The sequence below is a fragment of the Drosophila innubila genome, chromosome X (assembly GCF_004354385.1).
Source record: "Drosophila innubila isolate TH190305 chromosome X, UK_Dinn_1.0, whole genome shotgun sequence".
In the NCBI taxonomy this organism is placed as follows: Eukaryota; Metazoa; Arthropoda; class Insecta; order Diptera; family Drosophilidae; genus Drosophila; species Drosophila innubila.
In genome coordinates this window covers 8,432,901-8,457,790 of record NC_047626.1, presented here as the reverse complement: position 1 = coordinate 8,457,790, position 24,890 = coordinate 8,432,901, and the positions used below count along the sequence as shown (strand labels likewise).

Here is a 24,890-nt window from a genome sequence, read left to right as displayed (position 1 = left end):
TAATAATAATATTTCACTTAATAAGGACTTATTGCATAAAGTTCAATGGAAAATTAAATTTTTACCAAGTGTAAAACTGCTTCGTATTTTTAAGTAGACGAATTTCATTTTATATACTACAATATATATATTTACTTAATGTTATGTTAGCTTACACTACATTACGTTACGTTGCCACATTTCGCTTCTCTGCGTATTTATTTTAATTAAAAAATTTTTATTTCTTCTCTTTAACTAATTCACACAATATTATATTTTGTTGTTGCTTGTGCTTCTATTTAAATATTCTCTTTTTATATTTATATATACGATTGGTTGTGTGTGTGTGTGAACATTATCATAAATTACATGTATAATACATTCTTAAGCCTAATCATAATAGTAAATATTGTTGTTGTTGTTGTCGCCATTTTGTCAATGCAGCTGCCGCGCAACATAAAGACACTACTAAATATGTACATACATGCACACATGCATACATACTATATATGCACAGATGTACATACATGCATATATATACATATGTATATAAATAAATGTATGCATTTTGTATTTTGCACTTATCTATAATTTACATGTCTAAACTTAACGATTACAATTCAGAGTTTTACAAGTACATACATATACAATTTGACAGAACACAAAAAAATTTATCGAATTTTGCGCAATTTATATTTATATAGTTAGTTGTTTTTCTTTTTATTCATAATATTATTCGTATAGTACAATTTTATAATCTAAATACATAAACATAATTTTTTGTATGAATATTTGAATATTTCGACGAAACTTAAAAGAACACCACAATTTGCCAGTGTGTTGGTGTGTGTGTGTGTTTATGGGGAGCATGTGATGAGAGAGAGAGAGAGACAACACAGTTAACAAATTACAAACATATATGTACATATATATCAATAACTACTACGTTTCATAATTGTCGTTTAAAAATGTTTAATGCGCGCACAGCGTTGCCAGACAGACTGACAGACCGTTGCTAGAAAATAATGGCATGTGTGGCAACGCCAAAAAGGACGTTACTCGCACAATTCGAAAAACAAAAATTTTAACTAAGTATGCAGCTAATGATGAACTCAATGCAACTGTGTGTGTGTGTGTGTATGTGCTTGTAACTTAATTACTAATTATAAACAATTGAACTTATAATAAATATATATATATATATGTAAATTATTTGTTGTTTGCTTTTCTTGTCATAATTAGCAGAATTTAGTTTTGCTCGCTCTCTTTTTTTTTTACTTAAGTAACATAATTGATAGGCGGCGACTTTTTAACGCTTAGCTTAGGCATATAAAACAATTAATATTAAACAAAAAAAAAAAAAAAATTAGATAAGAAAATATATATATAGTATATAGATAATTATTAACATACGCCAAACTGCATACATATGCAATAGATTTAATTATTTCCTTCTCTTTTGCTTGTTAATACTATGCACGTGTGTGTTTGTAATGGTTGTTGTGGTGGTGGGGCGGGGTGGGGTATGAGTTGGTTGGCTGGGAGTGTGGGGTGTAGAGAGGGTGCGAAGGGGTGGGGGGCACCGCGACCCGCGCTTTACTACAAATCCGTTAAAGTGCGTTTCGCACAATAACGTATAACCCCCACTCAGGCAACAACTGGCGGCGGTGCTATGCCAATTGCTGTTGCTGTTGTTGTTGTTGCTGGTGTTGTTACAGTTGTTGTGCCAGTTGCTGTTGATGTTGTTGTGGTTTCAGCTGTTGCTGTGCTTACTGCTACTGTTGCTGTTGTGTTGTTGTTGCTGGCGGCGGGCGTTGTCGTTGTTGCTGCTGTTGTGGCAACATCTGTGGCAGCAACCATCATTAATGCATTATCAATATCATTTTTACTATTAAAGCCAAACTCATGTCTGCGTATTTCTACCAGCTGCAATTGTTGTTGTTGTCGCTTAGCTGGCGCATCTGCTGGCATTGTTGTTGTTATTATTGCGGTGTTGTTGCAAGTTCTTGGGCTAAGTGCAGCATCTGTTGCACAGACAGCAGCGTTATTGTTGTTGTTATTGCCACCATTGGCCTGCACTGGCGACTGAGATTGAGTTGACTGATTGCTGTTGCTGTTGTTGCAACTATTGTTATTGTTGTTGTTGCTGTTGTTGTTGGCAGGAGTAGGTGGAGTACGCTTGGCGGGCTTGGCACGTGCACACGGCACACACAACATGGAGCAATGTTCCCTCAAATTTGTGATGTGATCGATGCGATATTCGTTCATCCATTTCACCTTTTTGTGCTTCACGGGTTTCACACTCTTGTCCCCCCCATTGGGTGACATTGCTAATGCTAATGATGATGATGATGGAGATTGATGTTGTTGTTGTTGCAACGGCAGTCCCTCGGGACGTGTGGCGCCACAACGCATACAAATCGAACAACGTTCACAGCTCCAGCGACCTAAAATCATAAAGTGTAAATAAATATAAATATATTGCTTTATATTTGTATAATCCGTTACACTCACCGTCGGGCACCGTTTTAACGCCCAGGCAATAAATGTGATAACCGCGATCGCATTGCTCGCAATAAAGCATTTTGCCAGCTTCTTGGCTGCTGCGGCATTTGATGCAACACTTGCAGTCCGCGCATTGCCAATTGTAGTTCCTCACGCGTCCCACCATTCGCTGTGGCATCTCAATGCAACTGGGATGCACTGCAAATAATATTAAAACAATCAATTATTATATATTCAATCCTCTTCAAATGGTTAACAAACAAACGTTGCCAGATCGCTTGCATGAATTCAAGTTAGTTGGCAATTCCACAAAGCAAAGTGAGTGCAAAAAAGTTGGCAATATTGGGATTAACTCTTTGGGGACATTGCCAACTACAGTAAAATGGTTGGAAGAATGTTGGCAATATTGGGATTGACTCTTTGGTTAATATTGCCAACTACCCTTAACATTTTATATTGCGCAATTAAAATGTCTTTGCAACGGGTTTAAACTATTTTTTCATACTAATATCGTAATAAGGAGTCGATTAAAAGCAAAAACTTGAGATTTAAAATTTTTAATTTTTAAAATTTCAAAGGACCCTTAGCATTGAAATCAAACCATGACTATGATAGTCGAAAATAATAAAATTTTCTAAATTAACAAAATTTAAATGCAGAATGAATTTAGAGGACAAGCCATGATTAGAATGATATTCCGCTTGAACATCGGTTTAGTTTTGACAAAGTTATGGAAATTTGAAGTTGGTCCGACCTTTGACCAAACAATTTTACAAGTCAACATTTTTCTCAGATTCAAATGATTTTTTACAGAAAATTTAAAGGTCTCAAAATCAAATTTAAAGTGTAGTTTTATGATGATTGCGCTATAAGAGGTCGCTTAAAAGTGAAAACTTGAGATTTAAAATTTCAAATTTTCAAAATTTCAAAGGGGGGACCCTTAGCATCGAACCCAAGATTTGGAGGACAATATTACTTTTTACAAAATAAATCAAATTTAAATTCAGAATGAATTTGGATGCCAAACCATGATTAAAATGACATTCCATTTAAATATTGGTTAAGTTTTGCCAAAGTTATGACAGTTCGAAGTTGTTCAAGCCTCTGAACTAGCAACTTTACAAGTCAAAATTTATCGTCAGTTTGACTTGATTTTTTATAGAAAAATGAAAGGTCTCAGAAACAAGTTTTAATTGTTGTTTTATACTAATTACGACATAAAGAATTGATTAAAAATAAAAACTCGAGAATTAAAATTTAAAATTTTCAAAATATCAAAGGCATTAAAAACCGAATCCAAGATCTAGAGGAGAAATATTTTTTGGAAAAAATTAATAAAATTTGAATGCAGAATGAATTCAGAGGACAATCCATGATTAGAATGATATTCCGCTTGAAAATCGGTTAAGTTTTGACAAAGTTATGGAAATTTGAAGTTGGTTCGACCTTTGACCTAACAACTTTTCAAGTCAAAATTTTTGTCAAGTTTCACATGATTTTTTATAGAAAAATAAAAGGTCTAAAAGGTCTACTAATTACGATATAAGGAGTCGATTAAAAGTAAAAACTTGAGATTTTAGATTATAAATTTTCAAAATTTCAAAGGGGGGACCCTTTGCTTCGAAATCAAAATCTAGAGGCAAAAAATTTTTCTGAACGAATTTAATAAAACTTGAATACAGAATGAATTTGGAGCCCAAGCCATGATCAAATTGACATTCCGCTTGAAAATAGTTTTAGTTTTGATAAAGTTATAACAGTTTCAAGTTATAACAATGGAATAAGCTCAAATCGGTTGGCAACACTGAGCTTATTACTTGCAGCACAAAACAAAATCTTTTACTGCAAGGAAGTTGGCAACACTAATCAAGCAAAATGACGTTTGTTTTTACATAAAAAAAAGTGTGGTTAAACTTACCTCTACGCCGGCAGCTATAGCAGCGTATAAAGGCTTCGGGCATATTTTTAGCATTGCGATGTTGACTACGCAGACAGACACCACAATTTGAGGATAATCTCGCATCCTGTTGCCGCTTCTGTTCAGTTTCATAGCTGGAGTTAATCGAGCTGCTGCTGCTGCTGCTGGCGCTGCTGTGACTGCTTTCACTGCTTGCGCTGCTGCTGCAGCTGCTGTCGCTGTCCCCATCGCTCTCCTGCGAGTAAAACAATAACAAACAAGTGTAAGTTAACAGTGCAGTTAACAGCAAAAGAGAGAGAGAGTTAAGAATGTATGTGTGCTTACAGATTCACTGCTGCTGGCGTCGCTGCTGCTGCTGCCGCTGTAGTAGGAGGCGCTTGACGTTTTGGCTTCATTGCTGCGCAGCTGATGCTGACGCGCACGTTGACTGCGACGCACTGTTGCAGTGGACTTTGTTGGCTCTGACTTAACGGGATCAAGCAGCAGCTGCTGAGGTTTCTCCAATGCGCTGTTCAAAGGATAAGCTCTGAAATTGACATGAAGCATTTAAATGTTAATATATTCTCACAAAGTGTAATATAACTTTGTCACAAAATATGTAACACATTTGACATAGTATTAATATAGAAGGTATATGTACTGGGGTCAACTAAAGAAAACTAAAATTCTAAATTAACTAATTCCTAGATCCCGCTTTTTGAGTTGATAATTTTATGTTTTTTTATTCCTTGCATGGACAAAAGTAAATTAAAATAATAATTTGAAAGACAATTGATTCTCTGATTCTATGAAATTTTGAAAGTCCTGCACCTTACAAAAATTTTTTATATCAATCATTTAAAATAAAAAAATTTGGTCAACTCAAAAAACGTTCTCAATCTTTAAAAATTGTAATTTCTTGTCTTTACACAATTGTGTTTATTTTTTTGTTTGGGAATCCAAAGTTTTCCTGCAATATATTTTAACTAAATTTAATTCAAAAATATATAGAAATCATTATAGTTATATTATATAATTTAAACCGATATTGTTTTTTTCTTTTTGTCAGTAATGTTATTTTAACTAAATTAAATTAATAATATTGCGATTGATAACAAAACAAACTTCTCCTACTTGTTTTTTATTATTTTCACTTACCTTAGCTCGGCGGGCGTAAACTGGCGATAGTTGGACGTGAATTGGCCCGGTACGAGGACCAGGGGATAGGCGTAATCGGGATTTTGATAGGCGACATCGTAGACACGCGGCGGCAATAGATTTGGGGGCACTATCATATTCTCAGCCTCAGCTGCCGATCTGACGGCATTTGTGATGGAGCGATGCAATAGTGTTGAACTTGGCGCTGATCTCGGCACCGGCAGATTCATGGTAAACGTTTGCAGATCCAAACAGGCAACACGCTCCTCTTTGCGTCTACAAAACAGAGATAATGATAATGGGAACAGATTGAAATATATATAGATTTGTCAACTCACGTCTTGTTGAAGTAGACATTCCATTTGCTGGTGGAGAGCATGGCACGATCACGGGCCTGCAATCCACGTCCATTGCCCACAGTGAGTCCGAGTGCCTTTTGTTTCGCCTCAATATCCCTCAGATGCTTTTGTCGTATATATTCCTTGTACTCCTCATACTTGTCATAGAAATCCGCATACATTATGTCCAATATATCGGAGGCCCAAACGGCTGTTATGCCCAAATCGCACATTTTCTCGCTAACAAGTCCTTTCTCCTGCAACCAATTGCGTTCCTCCATATCGACGGGACGTCGTGGAAGATCCGGATATTTACGCTTAAAACTCGTTATGCCCAAATAGAGGGCAATCTGCTCCTGGATCATGAACGTATCACGATTCTTGGACGGACAACAGCCCTTGGGCGGTGGCCAATCATATTCCGCTATCGACGCGGCATTAAAGTCCGTGCTGCAAAAAAAAACCCGAATAAATGTGATTCAAAATTAGTAACTCCAAAAAAAAAAAATCCCAATAGAAATATTATAATAAATAATAAATTCATCTAAATTGTTATTTAAAAATCATAATCAAAATTAAATTTTATTGTGAAATATTTTAATGAAACATAATTTACGAAAATATACAAAAAACAGAAGGTATTTTCGTCCTTTTGGTACATTTAAATCTCAAAATTATTAAGTTTAAATTTGTATTACAAAACATTGGATATATAAAGATTTGAACTCACATACAAAAGATACCAACAAATTTCAAGTTAAGTATTTTCAATTTCAAATAAATAAATAAATTTCAAATAATAAATTGTAATTTAATAATAACATTATAATAATAATAAATAATAAATAAAAGTTTTGAAAACTCACTCTTCGGCCACACAAATCTCCATTTTCTTTTTCTTTGGACGCTTCAATGCTGATCCAATGATGGCATCCACCGATGATTGACCCTGATTGGAGTCAATCAAACTGACGCTGCTCACCATCGATGATTGCGATTCCTCGTTATTCAGAAAATCCAGTTGCCTATCGTGAAAGGGTAATAGAGAGAGTATTAAGTGAATAAGAACTGTAAAAACTGTTCCCAGTTTATCGTTGCTTCTGTTCGCAGTATTGTTGTACTCACTTTTGTGGCGTCAGCGGAGGTTCCATGCTAGTCACCGATTGATTACTGTTATTCAGATCGGCACTCATTCGTGTGTCCTCCTCGAATACTTGCGGTGACTGCAACAAAAACATTAGCAAACATTATAAAAAATAAACTTGAAAAAAATAAAACATATTTATAATTGACTATGGTAAAAATCAAGTAATGCTAATGTCTTACACATTGCTGCACAAAATAATAATACTCTCTCTGCAAGGGTATAACAACATCTTTATTGTTGTTGTAATGTTGAATGCATTGATTTTGAGTTTACTGCTGCCGCTGCGACGCCGGCAGCGTCAGCGTTCAACTGTAAGAGAGCCAAGCAGCGGTAGGAACGCAATATGACAGCGGCGTTGCCAGCATGCAAAAACTATACACACACACACAGTGTGGGGAAGCGCCAAAGAGCACGAAAAGCACATGAAGTTTGCGCTCTCTCGCTCTCGCTCTTTCGGTGTGTCTCTCTGGCAGAGAGCAACGACGCAGCAGGTGTGGTGAAGGTGGCTTGGCGTGCCGTTGTCGTTGCTGTTGCCTTAGCATTGCTTCGTTTGCCGACGGACGCAAATCATGAGCGAAAAAAAACACACACACACACACACACGCAATGAAACAACAAAAAAAATGTTCAGCTGATTAAAATCGCAGGTGAAGAGACAACAAAAACAGCAATGCGGTCGTTCCTCTGCTGCTGCTGCTGACTGCGTTCGCGTGCTATTGCTATTGCTGTTGTTGTTATACTTGTTGTTGTTGTTATACTTGTTATTGTTGTATGCGGTTTTTGGTAGCAGTTGGCAATGAATGCAGCGCGCGCCTTTGATTTTAATTACGACACACACAGCTCAGCATGGGTGTGTTTGTGAGTGTGTGTGTGTGCCTATAGTTGTGTGGGTGCTAGCTTTGGCTGTAAGCAACATTTACGTAATAAAACATAAACAAGTTGCAATAAGTAGTAGGAATAAAATAAATGTAATGCAGAAATTGTAAGAGCGCACACACACACATATGTAGAAACTTAACGAAACACTCACAGATACGCATAGACACAGACATAGCGGCATCCTTTAAATGATTCATGCCAAAGAAGAAGAAGCAAATGCGGCATATGTGAAAGCTTTTGCACCGCACTTTGAATACCCTTTCATTTAATTTTTACTATTTTTTATGCAATTTAAATTGTATTTTAAATGACTTCTGTGTTAACTATGCTAACTTTATGTTGTTTCAAATTAGCGTCAACACAATGGATTTATTTGTACATGAAGTAATGTTTGAACAACCTAATATTTATTTATTTCAACAATTATTTGACATACCGACCGACAACGCAGAGCCCAAAACGGTTTGAGCTAGAAGGCTTTTATTTTTACACAACATAGATTTGCAAAATTCGAACTAAAATGAATCTATGAGAGATCCCAACTGTGTCCAAATGCATTATCGTTATCCCTAGATAAATGTAATGCTTATGAAAATCACAAGTCATTAGCATTGATATTAATAAATAATAAAATAATGTAGAATCATTAGCATGAATTAATGCTATTAAAATGATAGTTGCTACTCTATCTGCATAGGGTGTTATCATACACTCACCGGACTGAATAGACCCTTGAGCCGCTCCGGATCCGGTTGATGCTTGAGTCCGCCTACGCAGCGTGGTCGACTCATGGCAATCGCCTTTGCCACAGCACTTGCCCCTCGACTCATTCGTGGCACACGTGGTTGTGCCGCATTTGTTAATGAATTGCGGCTACTCGACGCGTTGCTGTTACTCCGACCTGCACCTGCACCACCGCCTCCCCTCGAGCCGCGACCACGCCCCCGTCCTCGAGTGGGCGTCGTTGGCATCGCATTGCCACCAAACGTGGACAAAATGTTGCAGGACGCTGAGGATTCATCTGTAAGAAGATTTAGAGAAGAAGCAAGTTGTTTAATGATTTCAGAATTATTAATTTAAATATATAAATAGATGATGACATGTAGAACAAATTGTTTACTGATTTTTAAATAAAAAAAAAAATTAATTTTTGAATACAATATTTTCGAAATTTTCTGCATGTGAATGCAAATGTTAAGTGCAATTTTTTGATGCAAACTTTAAGTAATAGCTACTTTTCAACATTAATCATAAAAATGTAAAACACTAACTGCAATCACACATTATACATATACCAAAAATTAGCAATAAATAATTTAGTTCTGGTAAGACACCTGGTTAAATAAAAATTTGTATTAAATTTGTATTTTGGTTTTTTAAATATTCATTTCAACATTCGGTTTTCAAAATTAATTTCAGAAATACGAGTTATTCCGAAACTTATATTTTCAAAATCAAATAAATTCAATTAAAAATAAAATTTTTGAAAAATTGGTCTATAATATTTATGGATACTTGATTGAATATAATAGTTATAAGAAATAAGTTTTTGTGAGCTCAATGAACGAAATATTATGATAATAGTGAAATTCTAATAAATTAAGATAACATTAAGCGAAATTATTGAATAAAATGTTTGAAAATCAACAAGTTTTAAGGTCATGGCGAAAATGCAAAGATTGTGTCAAAACGGCAAACAAAAAATAACAATAATAATTATTATTATTCTAATTTTGATTTGAAGAATTGTAAGAGTCAGGGTTCGTTGAGGGGGAATTTTCACTGTATTAGTCTTACCTCCAGAATGTTCAAGCGTGCTGTAGTTGTCCTCATCATGGGAGTCATGTTGACTGCCACTGTTGCTGTTGCTGTGGCTGTTGCAACTGTTGCTGTTGTTGTTGTTGCGCAATTGTTGTGTGGCCATTATTGATGAGAAATCATTGGGTTGAAAGATGACATCTGGCAATGGATCTGATGAGGACAATATTGTTGTCGGTGGCAGCATCGAGTTGTTGCCACCAATTGCTGATGTGACTGTTGTTGCTGCGGCTGCTGCTGTTGTTGTTGTTGCGCTGCCATTGCTCGTGGATGATGAGGATGAGCACATGGTTAAATCAATGGCATATGCTGCTGCTGCTGCTGACGACGACATGTTGCTGTTGCTGTTATTGCTGTTGTTGTTTGTTTCAACAAATTGTGATGCCTCCTCCACAGCAGCAACAGTTGCTGCTCCTCTGCTTGCTGCTTTGCTTAAACGTTTGCGTGTTGTTTTTGCTGGTGTTGCAGTTGCAACAGTTGCTGTTGTTGCTGTTGAGGCATTGCCACGTCGTGTGGCACGTCGCGGTGTTGCTAGCGCCCCGGACAAACGTTGCTGTGTTGCATCCTCAGAGATGTGATTATTTTCCATTTGCGTTGCTGTTGTTGCATTTTGCATTAGCAACTCCGTCTCACTCGCACTCACACTCACCATATCAATGGCCAGACGTTTTCTCAACAGTTGCACACGCCGTGATTTCACAGCACTGTCTGTGTTGCCATCAGCAACAGGTGTGCCAGGTGTTGTTGCTGCTGTTGCGGACAACAATTGTTGTTGTGTTGTTGCCGCTGCTGCTGCATCATTTGCATTTCTTTTTGGACGTCCACGTCGTTTGCCTGTCGTCGTCGTTGTTGTTGCTGCCGCTGCTGTTGTTGCCGCTCCTGGTGTTGTTGCCGCCGCTGTTGCGCCTGGTGTTGTGGCTGCTGCTGCTGCTACTGCCTGTTGTTGTTGTCCCTGCAACTTTTCGTACACCAGACGCATCTCCTCCATCAACAGATTCCCGTTGCTCAGTCCATGTTGTGACTCCTCCAAATCCGTGTTGAGTATGCGCTCGTGCTTCTGTTTGCGACTTCGATGCGGCGTTGTTGTTGTTGCTGCTGCCGGTGCTGTGGTCGCTGCAGCAGCTGCAACTGTTGCTGCCGTATCATTGCTGCAATTGTGCGTCTGCTGATCATTCTCATTGTTGTCCAGGCGCCGCTGTTTACTCGGCGGCAACTGCAAAAAAAGTGTAGTAAATTATTAGCCTTGTTTACAAGTCTGTATACCGGTTCACAATGTGGTTCAGCTGTATAACTCAGCAAGTAATTCAGCTAAATAGCTCAAATTTTGTATGCAGGCAGCTGTCAAGGTGTTATATAATGAAACTGAATTAGAACCAGTTCGCATCAAGTGTCCAACAGTGGTTCAAAAATGGTTCAGCTTGAAAACTGAGCTAGAAAGCTCAAATTTGAGATACTGATGGTTAACAAGATGTTGTAATAACTTTTGAACAATAACTGGTTAGAAACCGGTTCAAAAATAGTGGTTCACATGAATAACTCGAAATTAATTTTAGCGAAAAAGCTTAAACTTGGTATGCAAACCCCTTTTTCAAAAAATCCTTAAAAAGGTGTAAATAAGAACCGATTCGGTCACATTTTAAAGTGGTACAAAAAGTGGTTCAACGTCATAGCTTGACAATTATCAAAGATACGCTGAGAAAATTTAATAAATGAGTTAATGGTACAGTTTTACATGAATTATTTGAGGTAAAATTGGGAAACAACACAAGAAACAACATGGGAAGTGGTTCAAAAAGTGATTCAGTGACATAACTTGAAGAGTATTAAACATACGCTGAGAAAATTTTGCAAGTAAGCTTGAAATAAACTATTGCTTCAAGTGAAAAGGGATTAGGGATTTAAATACTTACGCCACTGGGAGATTCTGCATTTGGATCTTGCTGATGCTGCTGATGATGTTGTTGTTGTTGTGGCTGTTGCTGCTGTCGCTTCAAATGATTCTCACTGTTGTTGTTCAGCTGCAACTGCAACTGTTGCTGATTGTCTGGCTTGTGATTAAGATTCACATGATTCACATGGTACTGATGATGATTCAGATTATGAGGATGATGGTGATTGCTGAGAGGAAGATGCATCATTGGTGGTGGCGTCTCCGATTCGTAGGCACTTTGCAATTGTGGACTTCCCTCGGGCGTGTCCAGAATCTCAATGGAATCAATAATGGCAGGCTGCGTGGCGGCAACAGTTGCTGCTGCTGCTGCTGTTGCCGCTGTTATTGCTTCTTTGGCAGCACCATTGGCCATAAGACGTTCCGTTAATTGCGGATATTTGGCAGCAACTGTTGAATTGTTGCCACTAAAACTTTTTGGTGGCGCCGTCAACTGACTGAGCAATATATTGCTGTTGCCAGTGTTGCAATTGCTGCTGGCAGTTGCTGTTGTTGTTGCTGCTGCTGCTTCCATTTGCATGCGCAGACATTCCAGCAATAGATTTTGTGATTGCGCTGGTGACAAGCTGCGACTGCTGGCAGTTGTTGTTGTCGCGCCGCCAACTGTTGCTGTTGTTGTCGCTGCATAGTTGTTGTTGTTGACAACATGCGCTGGCGATGAACCCGGTGAAGGTGACGATGTTAAATCCACCATGTCTACAATATTATGTTGTTGTGTTGCTGTTGCAATGCCATTGCTGGCTATTGTTGCTGCTGCTGCTGCTGTTGCTCCTGCTGTTGTCGCTGCTGCTGGCAAATTGTGAAAGATTTTTGGATCATGCTCTTTGGACAATGCATCATCAATATCCATGTCATCCGAATTGCGTCTCAATTCATCATTTTCATTCTCAGCAATTGTTGTTGCTGTTACTGTTCCTGTTGTTGTTGCATCTGCAAATCCACAAAACTCTTGTTGACTGTTGTTGCTGCTGCTGGTGCTGCTGTTGTTGCTGCTGTTGCTTTCACCGCCATTTGTCAAGGTCAATTTGGAGGTCAACACTTTTTCTTCTAGCACCGCACGCACTTTATGTTTTGGCGAGCATAGATTTTTTATGGTCAACTTGAGCAACGGTTGTTGTTGTGCTTGTTGTTGTTGCTGCTGCTGTTGTTGTTCATTGTTGCAATTGCTCGTTTTAATGGTTAATTTGGGCACCAATTGTTGCTCATTGCAATTGCTTGTTTTTATAGTCAATTTGGGCACCAATTGCTGTTGCTGCTGCGATTGTTGTTGTTGTTGCTGCTGCTGCTGTTCTTCTTCTAGCTCAATGGACTTGGTTTTAATGGTTAATTTGGGTATACATTGTGCATTTGTTGCATCATGTGTCATGACAACCGTGTGTTGCTGTTGTTGTTGTTGTGGCGGCAGTTGTTGCTGTTGTTGTTGCTTTGGTATCGGTTGTTGTTGCTCGCTGCTTATGCAACTGCTGCCGGCATGCGTTGTTTTAATCATCAACTTGGGCACTGTTAATTGCTCCGAACCCGAACCAGAACCCGATCCTGAAAAGGATGAAGCTGATGAACTAGAAGCCGAAGCTGGGGATAAACTGCAACTCATCAGTTGTGTTTCGTTGCCATTTCCCTCCATTTTGGTTGTTGTCTTAATGGTCAATTTGGGTAAACCAGCAACTGTTGCAGCTGCAACTGCCGTCGCAACTGTTGTTGTTGTTGTTGTCGCCTTGAGTGGATTAAGTGTGTTGTTGTCGTTGCCCGTGTCGGGCATTTTAATTATCAATTTGGGCACCACACTGCTCACACGCTCCTCATTCGATCTTATTGTCAATTTGGGTACAATATGCGGCAATTGTTGTTGTTGTTGCTGCTGATGCTGTTGTTGCTCTTCATCAGCACAGGAGGAATTTGAACATGATGATGATGCATCCGAATTGCAATTCGAGGAGGAGGCAACAGCAATTGCTGCTGTTGTTGTTGCTGCTGCTGTTGTTGTTGTTGCATCTTGTGGCTTTATGGGTCTTATGGTTATTTTGGGCACCAGTGTTGTTGTTGTTGCTGCTGCTGTTGTTGCCGATGTTGTTGCTGCTGCTGTTCCTGCTGCTGTTGTTGCTGGCAATTGTATGCGCAATGGTTCCACACGTCGTTCATCATTAATGGACAAAGATAGAGATTCGCTTGTGCTGCTGCTACTGTGATGATGATGATGTTGATGATTGCTGCCGTGTTTTGACAATTTTAAAATGATTTTATGACCAGCTGCTCCTCCAACTCCAACACCAACTCCCCCTCCGCCGCCGCTGCTGCTGCTGCTGCTGCTGCTGTTATTCTCCTCACCATTTAGATCCAAGGCCGTGGCGGCCATTGCTGCTGTGTTTGTAGTTGCTGTGGTTGCTGCTGCTGCTGCTGTTGTTGCAGTGTTGTTGTTATTGCTAGTTGGCAGCTGCGCATCGTCGCGCAGTCGTTGCTGCGGCGGCGATGCTGTGGTGCTCGTTATTTGACCCAACAGCAACTGTTGCTGCTGGTGACAATGTTGCTGCTGCTGCTGGTGTTGCTGTTGCTGCTGCCGTTGCGTTGCTGCTGCTGTCGTCGACACATTCAATTGATGTTGCTGTAGCTGCTGCTGCTGTTGTCGCTGCGCCGGCGACGATGTTGAGCTCACTTCTTGTTGCTCCTCTTCTTCTGCTACTTCTCGTTGTTGTCTGCAACTAGTTGTTGTTGCTGCTGCTGCTGCTGCCGTCGTTGTTGTTGTCGCCTTGGAATTGGAAGCAATGCTGCAATTTGAATTGCAACTCGATCGTGGACTGACGTTGGCGCTGCTGCAACTGTTGCTGCTGTTTGTGGAGCAACTGTTGCTGGAGCTACTGGAGCAATGTGTTGCTGTTGCCGCTGCTGCTGCCAGGCTGACTGAAGACGATGTTGCTGCTACCTGTACCTGTACCTGTTGCTGGCGTAAATCATTCATTGCTTTTGTCCTTTATCCACACCAAACGCAATCACACAATTGCTGCTTGCTGTTACCTGCAATCATAGAAAAGAAATGCCAACAACATTTTATTAGTTTCAAATTATTATTTGTAACATTATTTATATACATAAATTCTTTGGTTTCAAATTTGTTGGGTCAAATTTTTAGAGTCCTAGTTGTTAAGAAAAAATAATAATATAAATATTATTATTTTATTAGTATTAAAAAATGTTATTATAAAATTATTTCATGATTTGAGTAAACAATTATGAAAAAACTACTATATTTTTATTTTTATTTCAAAATCATAAAATAAATCTTTATATTATAAACTAAAACTAGCTTATTTTTCAATAAAAATTAAGAAAAAAAAAACTACCAAAAAGTTTTAATTAAACTGAAACATTGAAAAAACGACCCGAAGACAAATTAAATAAAAATCAATTGTACTCATTATGGTTGATGGATATAATAAAAACCAATAATAATATTTATTCGTAATTTGTACTTGGAAAAGTCTTAAGTAATCCCTTTCAATAATAGATACAATCTTAATATCTTAAATATCTATTAATATATTAATTGATGTATCAACATTTTATGAACTATTATCGCATAAACGCAACTTCGAATCTTATCTGTCGTATAAACGATACAGTGAACTCGATTCAAGCAACCATGTATTCCTTTGTCAAGGGAAATCCACAAAATTGCTGTAATAAATCTTCAAAATTGTTGTCATACAGAATACTTTTCGAGATTGTATAATTTTGAGTATTGCGTTTACCAGAAGAAAACAAAAAAAACAAATCACAAAAAAAAATATATTATAAAAAATAAAAATAAAAAAAAACAAGCAAAAATAATCAAATAAGAAAAAAAAAAAGGGTGAGAAAAGGGACGAGTGGGAAAGTGATGATATTGCTGTCGCTAATTGCCCCACTGAGGCATCCAGTGAAAGATCAACTATGTCTGATCCGTGCTCTGGCGACAGGCGGACGCATCCCGGGCACAAATTTAATCCTAATGCCGGCAATTGAAGGAAAGCCCCGATTCGGCATTATGGAACACTTGATGATGGCCCTGGCCGGAGGTTGGCTACTCTTTCGTGTCATTTTCTGTGAGTTGGCCGATGAGGATAAGCAATGCAAAACACAAAACATAACGGAAATGGAGACTATCTCGATGATAACAGCTGAAGAAGAAGTGCAGAAGGAAGAGCACAAGCAGAAAGATGAGGAGGAGGTAGGAGTTTGTTATTTATTTTTTTTTTTAAACAATAATAATTGTTTTTACTTGATATTTTCAACACAAATATCAACAATATCGATCAAATCACTATCAAAGCGCAACTTTAAATAAGTCGTCTTCCAATTTAAAAAAAAATTGTGTTTCCCTAGTATTAACATTTTTTTTTCAATTATATTCACTAAGAAAATAGTGGGTGGCAATTGTAATCAACAGTAAAAATATCGGACAATGTTATCGAAATTGATTTTATCAACAGAATCTAAATAAATTACGCTCAAAAGCAACTATTGATATATTAACATTTTATCAACATCCCCAGGAAGAGGAGGAGCTTTATTATTGGGAGGGACGACAACGTTTTGGACATGAACCGTTAATTAAATTTACGCGCCAACAATTAGATATATTGCTGCGTCTAAATTCAAATGATGACGATGATGAAGACCAATCGGATTATATCGATATAACGGATGAAGACTATAGCAGTGATTATCCCTCAACATCGGCACAGCAAGACGACGAAGAGAGTCGACATAGAGAATCGAAATCAAATGATGAAGAAATTGATCTCATGCAATAAAAAGATGAAGAAGTCTATTAGTATGCAGATGTGAATGAGTGTGTGTGCATGTATGTGTGTATGGAGAGCAGTTGGATCAGATGGAACAAAAACAACAATGTGCAAGATGCCAAGAGGAGAACGAACTTTTCACACGCTCACTAATACACCGAAAAAAAAAAAGAAAAACACACAGACACACATACTTACAGACAGACTTGAAGGCACACAGAAAAGAGAAGAAAGAGGAAAGAAGAAAACAAACACAAACAAAACACGTAGCGAAACACCAAAATTCCCAGTGTTTGTAAATTTTTTACTACTGACTATGTTTTTAATAATATTAAATTTGATTAACCGTAAATTCAATTAAATCGCAATACACATAATTCAATGCTCTCTTTCTTTCTCTCGCTAACGCTCTTCTTTGCTTCTTTGCACTCTTCAGAGAGAGTGCACCGTTAGTTAGTTGTTGGATGTGAGAGCAAGATACAACAACTAAACACACACACACACACAGCTATGCTTATTAATGCTTGCATGCAATGCATGCTAATTAACTATACATACATGTTTGTTTGTTTCTTTGTATGGATGTAAGCGTGTGAAAGCTGCCTGTCTGTGTAATGTTTTGTTTTTGTTTCCTATTGCATTCGATGCCAAACGCAATGCGAATAGTAACTATAACTAAAGCTTAAAAGCTCACAGACACACACACACAATCGAATCGCCGGCACTCTTCACTTTTGCACAAATAAAATCAATTGACTTTTTGTTTATTGTTTGTTGTCCAAAAATATAATATATTTACAGATTGCACATACTACAAATAGATATGGATAACAGGCATATTTATATATATACATACAATAAGATAATTCATAAAATAAATATTGCTTATTTGACTTATGGAATTATGGGCAATACGAATTGCCGCGTAAACAGTTAACGCACCACCAAAACGCTGCTGCTGCTGTGTGTGTGTGTGTGTGTCAGGGGGAAGCCTGCGAAAGCAAAAACAACAACAGCAACAGTAACAACAACAATAATAATAATAACAACAACGTTGTTAATAAAACGCTGCGTAAGCGTGGAAACATGCGCGGCATACAGCTGTCTGAAGGCAGCGGCAGAAGCAGCAGCAGAAATTGAGAAAACCGCGCCACATCGGTACGCACAACTACAACAATAACAAGAGTGACAGAGGCAGCGACTGCGTTGTGGTGTGCATATGTGTTGGCAACACTGCCAAATTCACCATGGGCCCGAGGTTGAATTTCACCACAGCAGACACACACACACACACGCGCGCACACAAACAGAAGCGAGCACAAAACGCGCTCGCACATACACACACCAATACCAGCATAAAAGGCAATCGCCCGTGCCGCTGCATGGAGAAAAATACATATGTACGACTTTATGCACAAATATACATACACACACAAACACATATGCATCGTACATGCATTTGCATTGGCGACCCCCGCGCAACAACAAAATTATACAGCGACTGCTGTGGTAACAACAAATGCATGCCTATGGTAATGCAAAAAGAAAAGCAATGCAGAGGAAAAAAAATATAGAAGCGAAGAGAATGAGGGGGGAGGGGGACAAAGAAAACAACTTAAAAACGCTAATACACAGCAAAAGACGCGGAAAACTGACCCAACAACAACAATAGCAGCAGCAGCAGGCTGGCAGGCCTGGCCAGGCAATAAACTCACCATGCGGCAAAACGTCAGACAAAAGAAGATGGAGTAGAAGTTGAGCGCCTTCTCTTTGCATGCAATTCGCGTGTATAATGGTGTGCGCGTGTCTTTGTCGGTGTGTTAAGACATGAAACATGTTTTGTTTTTATTTGCACACTTTGTAAACATTTCGTTGCACTTTTTCGATATTATTTATTTAATATACAACAGAAAAAAAACATTGTCGTACACATTGACTGAAATTGTAGTAGTCGGTACAAATTACCCGTACTTGTACTCGTCTCGCACACACGCACGCAAACACACAAACATACACACACACACATACATTCACAGACACAAGCGTAGCGCTCGGTTGTCCCACTTTCCGTGTATTGGTTTCTCGTACACTTTTCCACGCACTTTTTAACGATTGAAGCAGCAGCAGACGACGACGCATAAATTTATTATAAAAAAATATTGGTTATTGTTAACTATTTAACTGTCCGATTAACATACACAAACTGATTCGGCGCGCACTTATCATTTTAACAATTCATTATTAAATGTATGCCCTGCTCGCTGTCTGCCAGTGTTTTTTCTTTTTCGCTTGGAAATATGACAGTAGTAGACAGTGCTGCCAACTTTTAAGAGGAAAAAATCATAAGCTGCCACCTAGTCCAAATTTTCGATGTGGTTCGATCTATTTTTAACCTAAGAAAGGTAAATTTTTGAAAAAGTACATTCAAAAAAGTGTATTTTCTTAGGCCAGTTTCGAGTAGACCAAAAATTTTCGCCGGCGAAAAGTTTTCTATGGAAGGTTATCAAATTCGTCTTCTTCCCTTTATGGCACTAAAATTTTTATATGGAGTTTAGACCTAGCAGAACATTTTCTAATCTTCTCGATACGGACCTTTAATTTTAAAGCTTAATATTTTTTTTAAACTTTGCAGAATTTTTGTTAGTTTTTTGTCAATTTTTTGATTATGATTTTTAAATTTACAATTGTAATTTCTCTCTCCTTGGGACTAATTTTAAACCTTTATCAAAATGTTCATCTTTATTTTATCCAATTTCGAATTTTAAAATTTCATTAAATTATAATTTATTGCAAAGTTTAATTGAATTTGTTAAATTAAAGGCAGTTTTTATCAGTGCTGACAACTTTCTTAGCGCTTTTCTTGTTGGGCGCAGTGCTGCCAACTTTTTAAAGGAAAAAAAATAGTGCGAACAGCCTGGCAGCATCGGCAACGCGTGCGCCTCTAAAAATTGACCGCGAAGGTCGACCGTCCCGGTTATGCCTACTGTTGCCAACATTATAGAGAGTTTCTGGAAGCAAAACATCCAATTGAATCGTAGAAAATAATAACGATAGTTTGAAGGTCTGGCAACCTTTCTATTCTATAAAACTGCGAACAACCTGCCAACTCTCAGAATCGCGCGTCGAAATGTTTTAAATGTTTTTTTTTTTTCTCAATTTTGAAGCTAGACTTTTGAAAATTGTTGCACAATTGTTGCTAGAATTTTGTCGAGTCTTTGGATTTAGTTAAACTAAACTTAGTTTCACAATGTTTCCTTCTAAGGTACAACAAACTGCTAGCGCTCATAATTTCGAAAAATATATATTTTTTTTATATTGTTAATTTGCCCAATTGTTAAAGAAAACTAAAAAAAAAAATTCAAAATATATCGATGCTTAGAAGCATCACTGCATTTGTATTTCCAGGGCTGCCACACTGCTTTCTAGAAAATATTTTGATACATTTTGGAAGTTGATCACAATTTGAAAATGGGCTTATATGCGCGAACCAAGTCTGCCTGCCTGCCCGTTTTGTGTTGCAACATGACTATTGAAACAAGTTGGCAGCACTACTGCATACATACATACAGAAGCAGCAGAGAAGTGCAGCAGCAAAGATAAAGAGAAAAAAAACGGTGCTGGTGCTGCCCCAGCAGTGGGTGTTGTATCCAATATACGCATTTGGGATACCAATTTAGCAAGTAACAATAACATCAATAATAATAATAAAAACGAGAATGTCATCGACAACAACAAATTGTGGTGGGCTCGGCAAACAGCAGCGTCGTCGCTTGGCCGCCTTCGATTTCGATCACACAATTGTATCGCAAAATACGGACACTGTGGTGCGGGACATGCTGCCCAATGAGCTGGTGCAGTCGAGTGCGCTCAACGAGCTGATGGAGAACGATTGCTGGACGGAATACATGGCGGAGGTGTTTCGTTTGTTGCATGCGCAACAAGTACCGGAGTCGCGGATACGCGACACAATCCGTTGCATACCCGAGGTGCCCGGATTTGTGCGGCTCATTAAGCATCTGCATAAGAAGCTGCAATTTGATTTGATCATCATCAGTGATTCGAATAGCATATTCATTGATGAATGGCTGCGTGCCCACAATTTGTCCGATTGCTTCAATGCAATCTTTACCAATCCCGCTGAATTTGATGCACAGGGACAACTTTTGGTCCGACCGTATCATCAGCAAACGGATTGCAAACTGAGTGCGAGCAATTTATGCAAGGGACGTGTCCTCGAGCATTTTGTTATTGAACAGGATTTACGTTTCAATATCCGATATGATCATGTCTTCTATGTCGGCGATGGCAACAATGATATTTGTCCCGTTTTGCGTCAACGTGCCTGTGACTTTGCCTGTGCACGCCAAGGATTTGCCATGGAGAAGCATTTGATTAAGAATCGCAACAAATTGAAGTTGCGGGCTAATCTCATCATTTGGCGCAGCGGTTTTGAGCTTTTGGATCAAATGTGCTCCTTGCCACAACTGCAAGGACCTCCTCCGCCTGTTTCACAGGATGCCCAATCCCTGTCCCTCAATGTGGATGCCAATTGTAAGGCTGAAATGGCCAGACGGGCATCGGCAATCGCCGCTCCCGTCGATCGCCAGCAGTAAATCTTCAAAATATCCAAATTATCTACAACACACATGAGAGCTGTAAATGATTGCAATCAAACTTTGATTTCATGTATATGAATTGTCAATCAAAAATGTTTGTATTAAGATTGAACTGATTTCAATCTGCAATCAATTTAAAGCAATTGATTGAAATCAGTTTGATTGCAATCACATGATTTTTAAACGAATTTGTCAATCTAAAATGTTAGATTTATTAAGATTAAACTGATTTTAATCTGCAATCAATTTAAAGCAATTGATTGAAATACATTTGATTGCAATCCAATGATTTTTAAACAAATTGTCAATCAAAAATGTTACATTTATTAAGATTTAACCGATTTCAATCTGCAATCAATTTAAAGCAATAGATTGAAATCAGTTTGATTGCAATCATATGAAATGAAAAATGTTGCATTTATTATGATTGAAAGAACTTCATTCTGCAATCAAATCATTAGCTCAATTATTGATTGCTAAATAAAAAAAATGATTGCAATTTTTTAGAGCTCTGCTACACACACACACACACATGCAATTATATATGTAAACTCAAGTTATACATAGTATGTATATAGAATGTAAAAAAAAACAACAACACGCGAGGAAAAAGTTGTAGAAGTTGTATCCTCTCACATTGTTGTCCATGAAAAAAATCTGAGAGCATTTATAATAATAATCATAATAATAATGATCGATATGATGATAAACCTTTGATGTGATCAATGTTTATACTACTATATATTCAATTATATATGCATAATGATTCTCAATGTATTTATGTATATATATTAATGCACAAGCACAACACACACGACTATTTAATATTACTATATATATGATGTACAAGAAATACTATACATATATTTGAATGGATCGGTGTTGGTATATTTTGTGCTCGCAGCTGTTGCTAAGTAGATCTTTATTAAATGTGTATTTGTAATGTTGTAATTAATATTATATTGTTTGTATATACATGTATTACGAGTATGTGTCCATAATAAATGTATTAAAACGTTGCAATTGAAAAAGCCTAAAATACAAACAATGAGTTTTCATTCGTCTAATTAAAGTGCGAAAACATAAGCGCTGAACTTAACAAGTAATCGTTAAAAAATTGATTAAATAACACGTTATAAAAAGACAGCTGGCAGACTACTCTAACTAATCTGCAAATTTTATTATGATGTGTTAATTAACAAAACAAAAGTAATAGTACCGCAATAATTTTTTCATAGTGCGCAGTTTCTAGCAGAACAATTTATTTTTTAAATTCACATTTGGTGCACTGGTATGAGAAATGGTACATTTTGTATAGGTGTCCCCTACTTCCTAGAAAAATGGTACGTTTTGTATACGTTGTACCTCAACAAGCAAAATGGTACACTTTGTATGCAATATGGTAAGTGTTGTAAGTAAGTGTACAAAGTGGTACATTTTGTCGAAGGACAAAAATTTAGGGTTTTACGTAATAGAAACCATATTCACTTATTGAATTTGACATTTTGCTTTATTATAATCAATTAATATTATATGCATATATTTAGTTAGGAGTAATTAAACAATTACCTTAGACTAAATACCTTAAAGACGTTTTGTAAATGTTGTATATTTTTTGTGGTTAGTATTTTTGTTGTTCTTGTGAGCTTGTGGCATAATAAAAAGCTCCAATTTGCATTGCATTTGCATTCGAATTAACAAAGTTCTTAGAACCTAAGATCATAATCACTACTAGCGTTGATAATGAGGGAATATTTCTTGATGATAACGCTAAATTGATAACTAAACAAATCTTTATCTCTATATTTCAGAGTCTGGGCAGTAGAAAAGGATGATTGGTATTTTTTCCGATTTTTCTTTTTAGTTTTTTTTCTTTTGGTGGGTTATTGTACGTCTAGGAGCCCAACGGGGACATACCAATCTGGCGGGGATCAGCGCCCGGTTGCTGTGTGGCGCCCAATTCCAAATTTTTGATTAGCATTTGTAGCCATTGCTTTGTGGATTTGTCATCTTGCAGGCACTGTGTGAATGTGCCATCACGCAATTGATCTGGCAGGCACTGTCCGAGTGCTTTGCGAGCACTGTAACACACAACATAGAAAGGGAGAACAACATGTACATCAATGTTAATAAAAAAAGCATTGCAAGTGCGTGAGAGAGAAAGAGATAGGGAGTGACACTGACCGTGTGTTGTCAGAGAGGCGCAGATAACAACGTACAACATGTTTCAAGAGGCGCGCACAGGGATCCTTTGCCAGCTGAATGACCATTTTGCCCTTGACAAACAAAGAGAGAGGATTGAGAGTTGAGAGCGAGCTTTGCAGAAATTAAAGCCTAAGCCAAGGTTGCCACATTTTCATTGGATCATTTAGTTTAAATTGTTAATTGGGTATGCCTTTATCGCAAAGCTGTGCTAAGATTAGCTAGTCAAGAAATTAATCTGACATATTAAAATAAAATCAAATACAGGGTGCGCACAGGGTATAGCGTAGTCGTGGCTTTCCAACTAAAACTTTATTTATTTTTTTGTTAAATGTGTGGTAACCTTGGCTTAAGCTTGACTCGAGGTGAATTTACCAAAGTGACGTAGTACCACAAAAAAAAATTTCACCATGATCACGATCAGTACATTGATAAATTCACCTTGCCATTATACATTGCAGTACGTCACCTTGTAGTAATTGCACCATGATTTAACTTACCAGTGTGATGGCAACATGGGAGAAACGCTCGTACGTTTGACAAATGTATGACAAACCCGATTCATCGAGCAATATCTTTTGTATGATAAAGGTGGCAACAGTTTTGCTCAGCTCCGATCCACTGTCCATAATGGTGAGGCAAAGTGGCACAATTTCCGTGGTGAGCAGAAATGTAATTACTTCCTGTTCATCGGTCTTGACCAAAGCACCAATAACGCCCAAACTGGTCAAGCGTAGATATTCGAATGGTCGTGTTTTCGATATGGTTGATAAGAATGGATATAAATACAGTGGAATCTGTGCTTGCAAGAAGGCGGTACGTGTCTCCGGATGCGATGCGACGCACTGCAGCAGCGCCAATGCGTTGCAAACGCGATTCGATTGATGTGCCGTCAGTGTGGGCGGCATTATCGATGGATATATGTTGACAATCTCCTGCAGCAAGGCACATGCTGTGCCAAAGCTGTTCCACAGCATTGGCGCCAAATCCGTTTCACGTTTCTTGCTCAGTTCCAGCAAAGCTGTCTCTCGTGTATCCGGATGAGCGAGCTCATTTATCCATTGATAAACCTAAAATCAAAACATATTACATGTCACACTCGCACACACACGCACAATATTAAAGCTTACCTTCTCCTGCTCGCTCGGCTGCTGTTGTTGTTGTTGGGGATTCATGCAGGGACTTGGCTGTGCACTCATCTCTTATTGCTTGTAAACATACAACAACAACAAAGTTTAAAGCTTTGCAATGTACCGTAAAAGTTTAGCTGCCCACTTTTGATTTGCGTGAACTTTTCAGCGCGCAGCAAATGTACAACTTACGCCTGCGCAACGTGTACAATAATACCTTGCAATTATCCAAAATTCCTAGTAATTTGCTTTGCTGGGGCGTTAAACGGCGAAATATCGTAGAAATTAGACAATCAAAATGCCGAACGAAAAATAAGATGTCGGCTCTAGCCGTGGCATCAGCTGATTAGGGTTGTTCAAAAATACCGATATATATCGATAAATATGTTTTAGCTATAATTTTTCTGTCGGCTATCAAAATTTTGGTAAAATTTTTGTTCTTCCTGAAACATGAAGGCAAAATCCAATTTTTACATAATTAATTGCACTTCATTA

General features: G+C 37.9%; 4 protein-coding genes across 4 annotated transcripts; 2 read left to right on the top strand and 2 right to left on the bottom strand.

The window, feature by feature from the left end:
* Window positions 1–107: 107 nt before the first annotated feature.
* Window positions 108–18,722, bottom strand: LOC117793785 (supporter of activation of yellow protein). Its single transcript, XM_034634180.1, has 12 exons — window positions 18,163–18,722; window positions 11,632–14,678; window positions 9,701–10,934; window positions 8,620–8,924; window positions 7,003–7,100; window positions 6,744–6,902; window positions 5,878–6,327; window positions 5,540–5,815; window positions 4,727–4,928; window positions 4,403–4,637; window positions 2,494–2,682; window positions 108–2,426 (listed from the first exon to the last, which is right to left on the bottom strand). The coding sequence occupies exons 2-12, from the start codon at window positions 14,620–14,622 to the stop codon at window positions 1,627–1,629; spliced, it is 6,939 nt and encodes a 2,312-aa protein (XP_034490071.1). The 5' UTR covers window positions 14,623–14,678; window positions 18,163–18,722; the 3' UTR covers window positions 108–1,626.
* On the top strand, window positions 15,508–16,606 carry LOC117793822 (glutamic acid-rich protein-like). Its single transcript, XM_034634244.1, has 2 exons — window positions 15,508–15,870; window positions 16,196–16,606. The coding sequence occupies exons 1-2, from the start codon at window positions 15,541–15,543 to the stop codon at window positions 16,454–16,456; spliced, it is 591 nt and encodes a 196-aa protein (XP_034490135.1). The 5' UTR covers window positions 15,508–15,540; the 3' UTR covers window positions 16,457–16,606.
* A 1,244-nt stretch (window positions 18,723–19,966) lies between the features above and the next one.
* On the top strand, window positions 19,967–21,078 carry LOC117793816 (pyridoxal phosphate phosphatase PHOSPHO2). Its single transcript, XM_034634237.1, has one exon. The coding sequence runs from the start codon at window positions 20,164–20,166 to the stop codon at window positions 21,058–21,060; it is 897 nt and encodes a 298-aa protein (XP_034490128.1). The 5' UTR covers window positions 19,967–20,163; the 3' UTR covers window positions 21,061–21,078.
* A 1,825-nt stretch (window positions 21,079–22,903) lies between these two features.
* On the bottom strand, window positions 22,904–24,730 carry LOC117793815 (CCR4-NOT transcription complex subunit 9). Its single transcript, XM_034634236.1, has 4 exons — window positions 24,396–24,730; window positions 23,766–24,335; window positions 23,248–23,339; window positions 22,904–23,144 (listed from the first exon to the last, which is right to left on the bottom strand). The coding sequence occupies exons 1-4, from the start codon at window positions 24,462–24,464 to the stop codon at window positions 22,958–22,960; spliced, it is 918 nt and encodes a 305-aa protein (XP_034490127.1). The 5' UTR covers window positions 24,465–24,730; the 3' UTR covers window positions 22,904–22,957.
* Window positions 24,731–24,890: the final 160 nt, after the last annotated feature.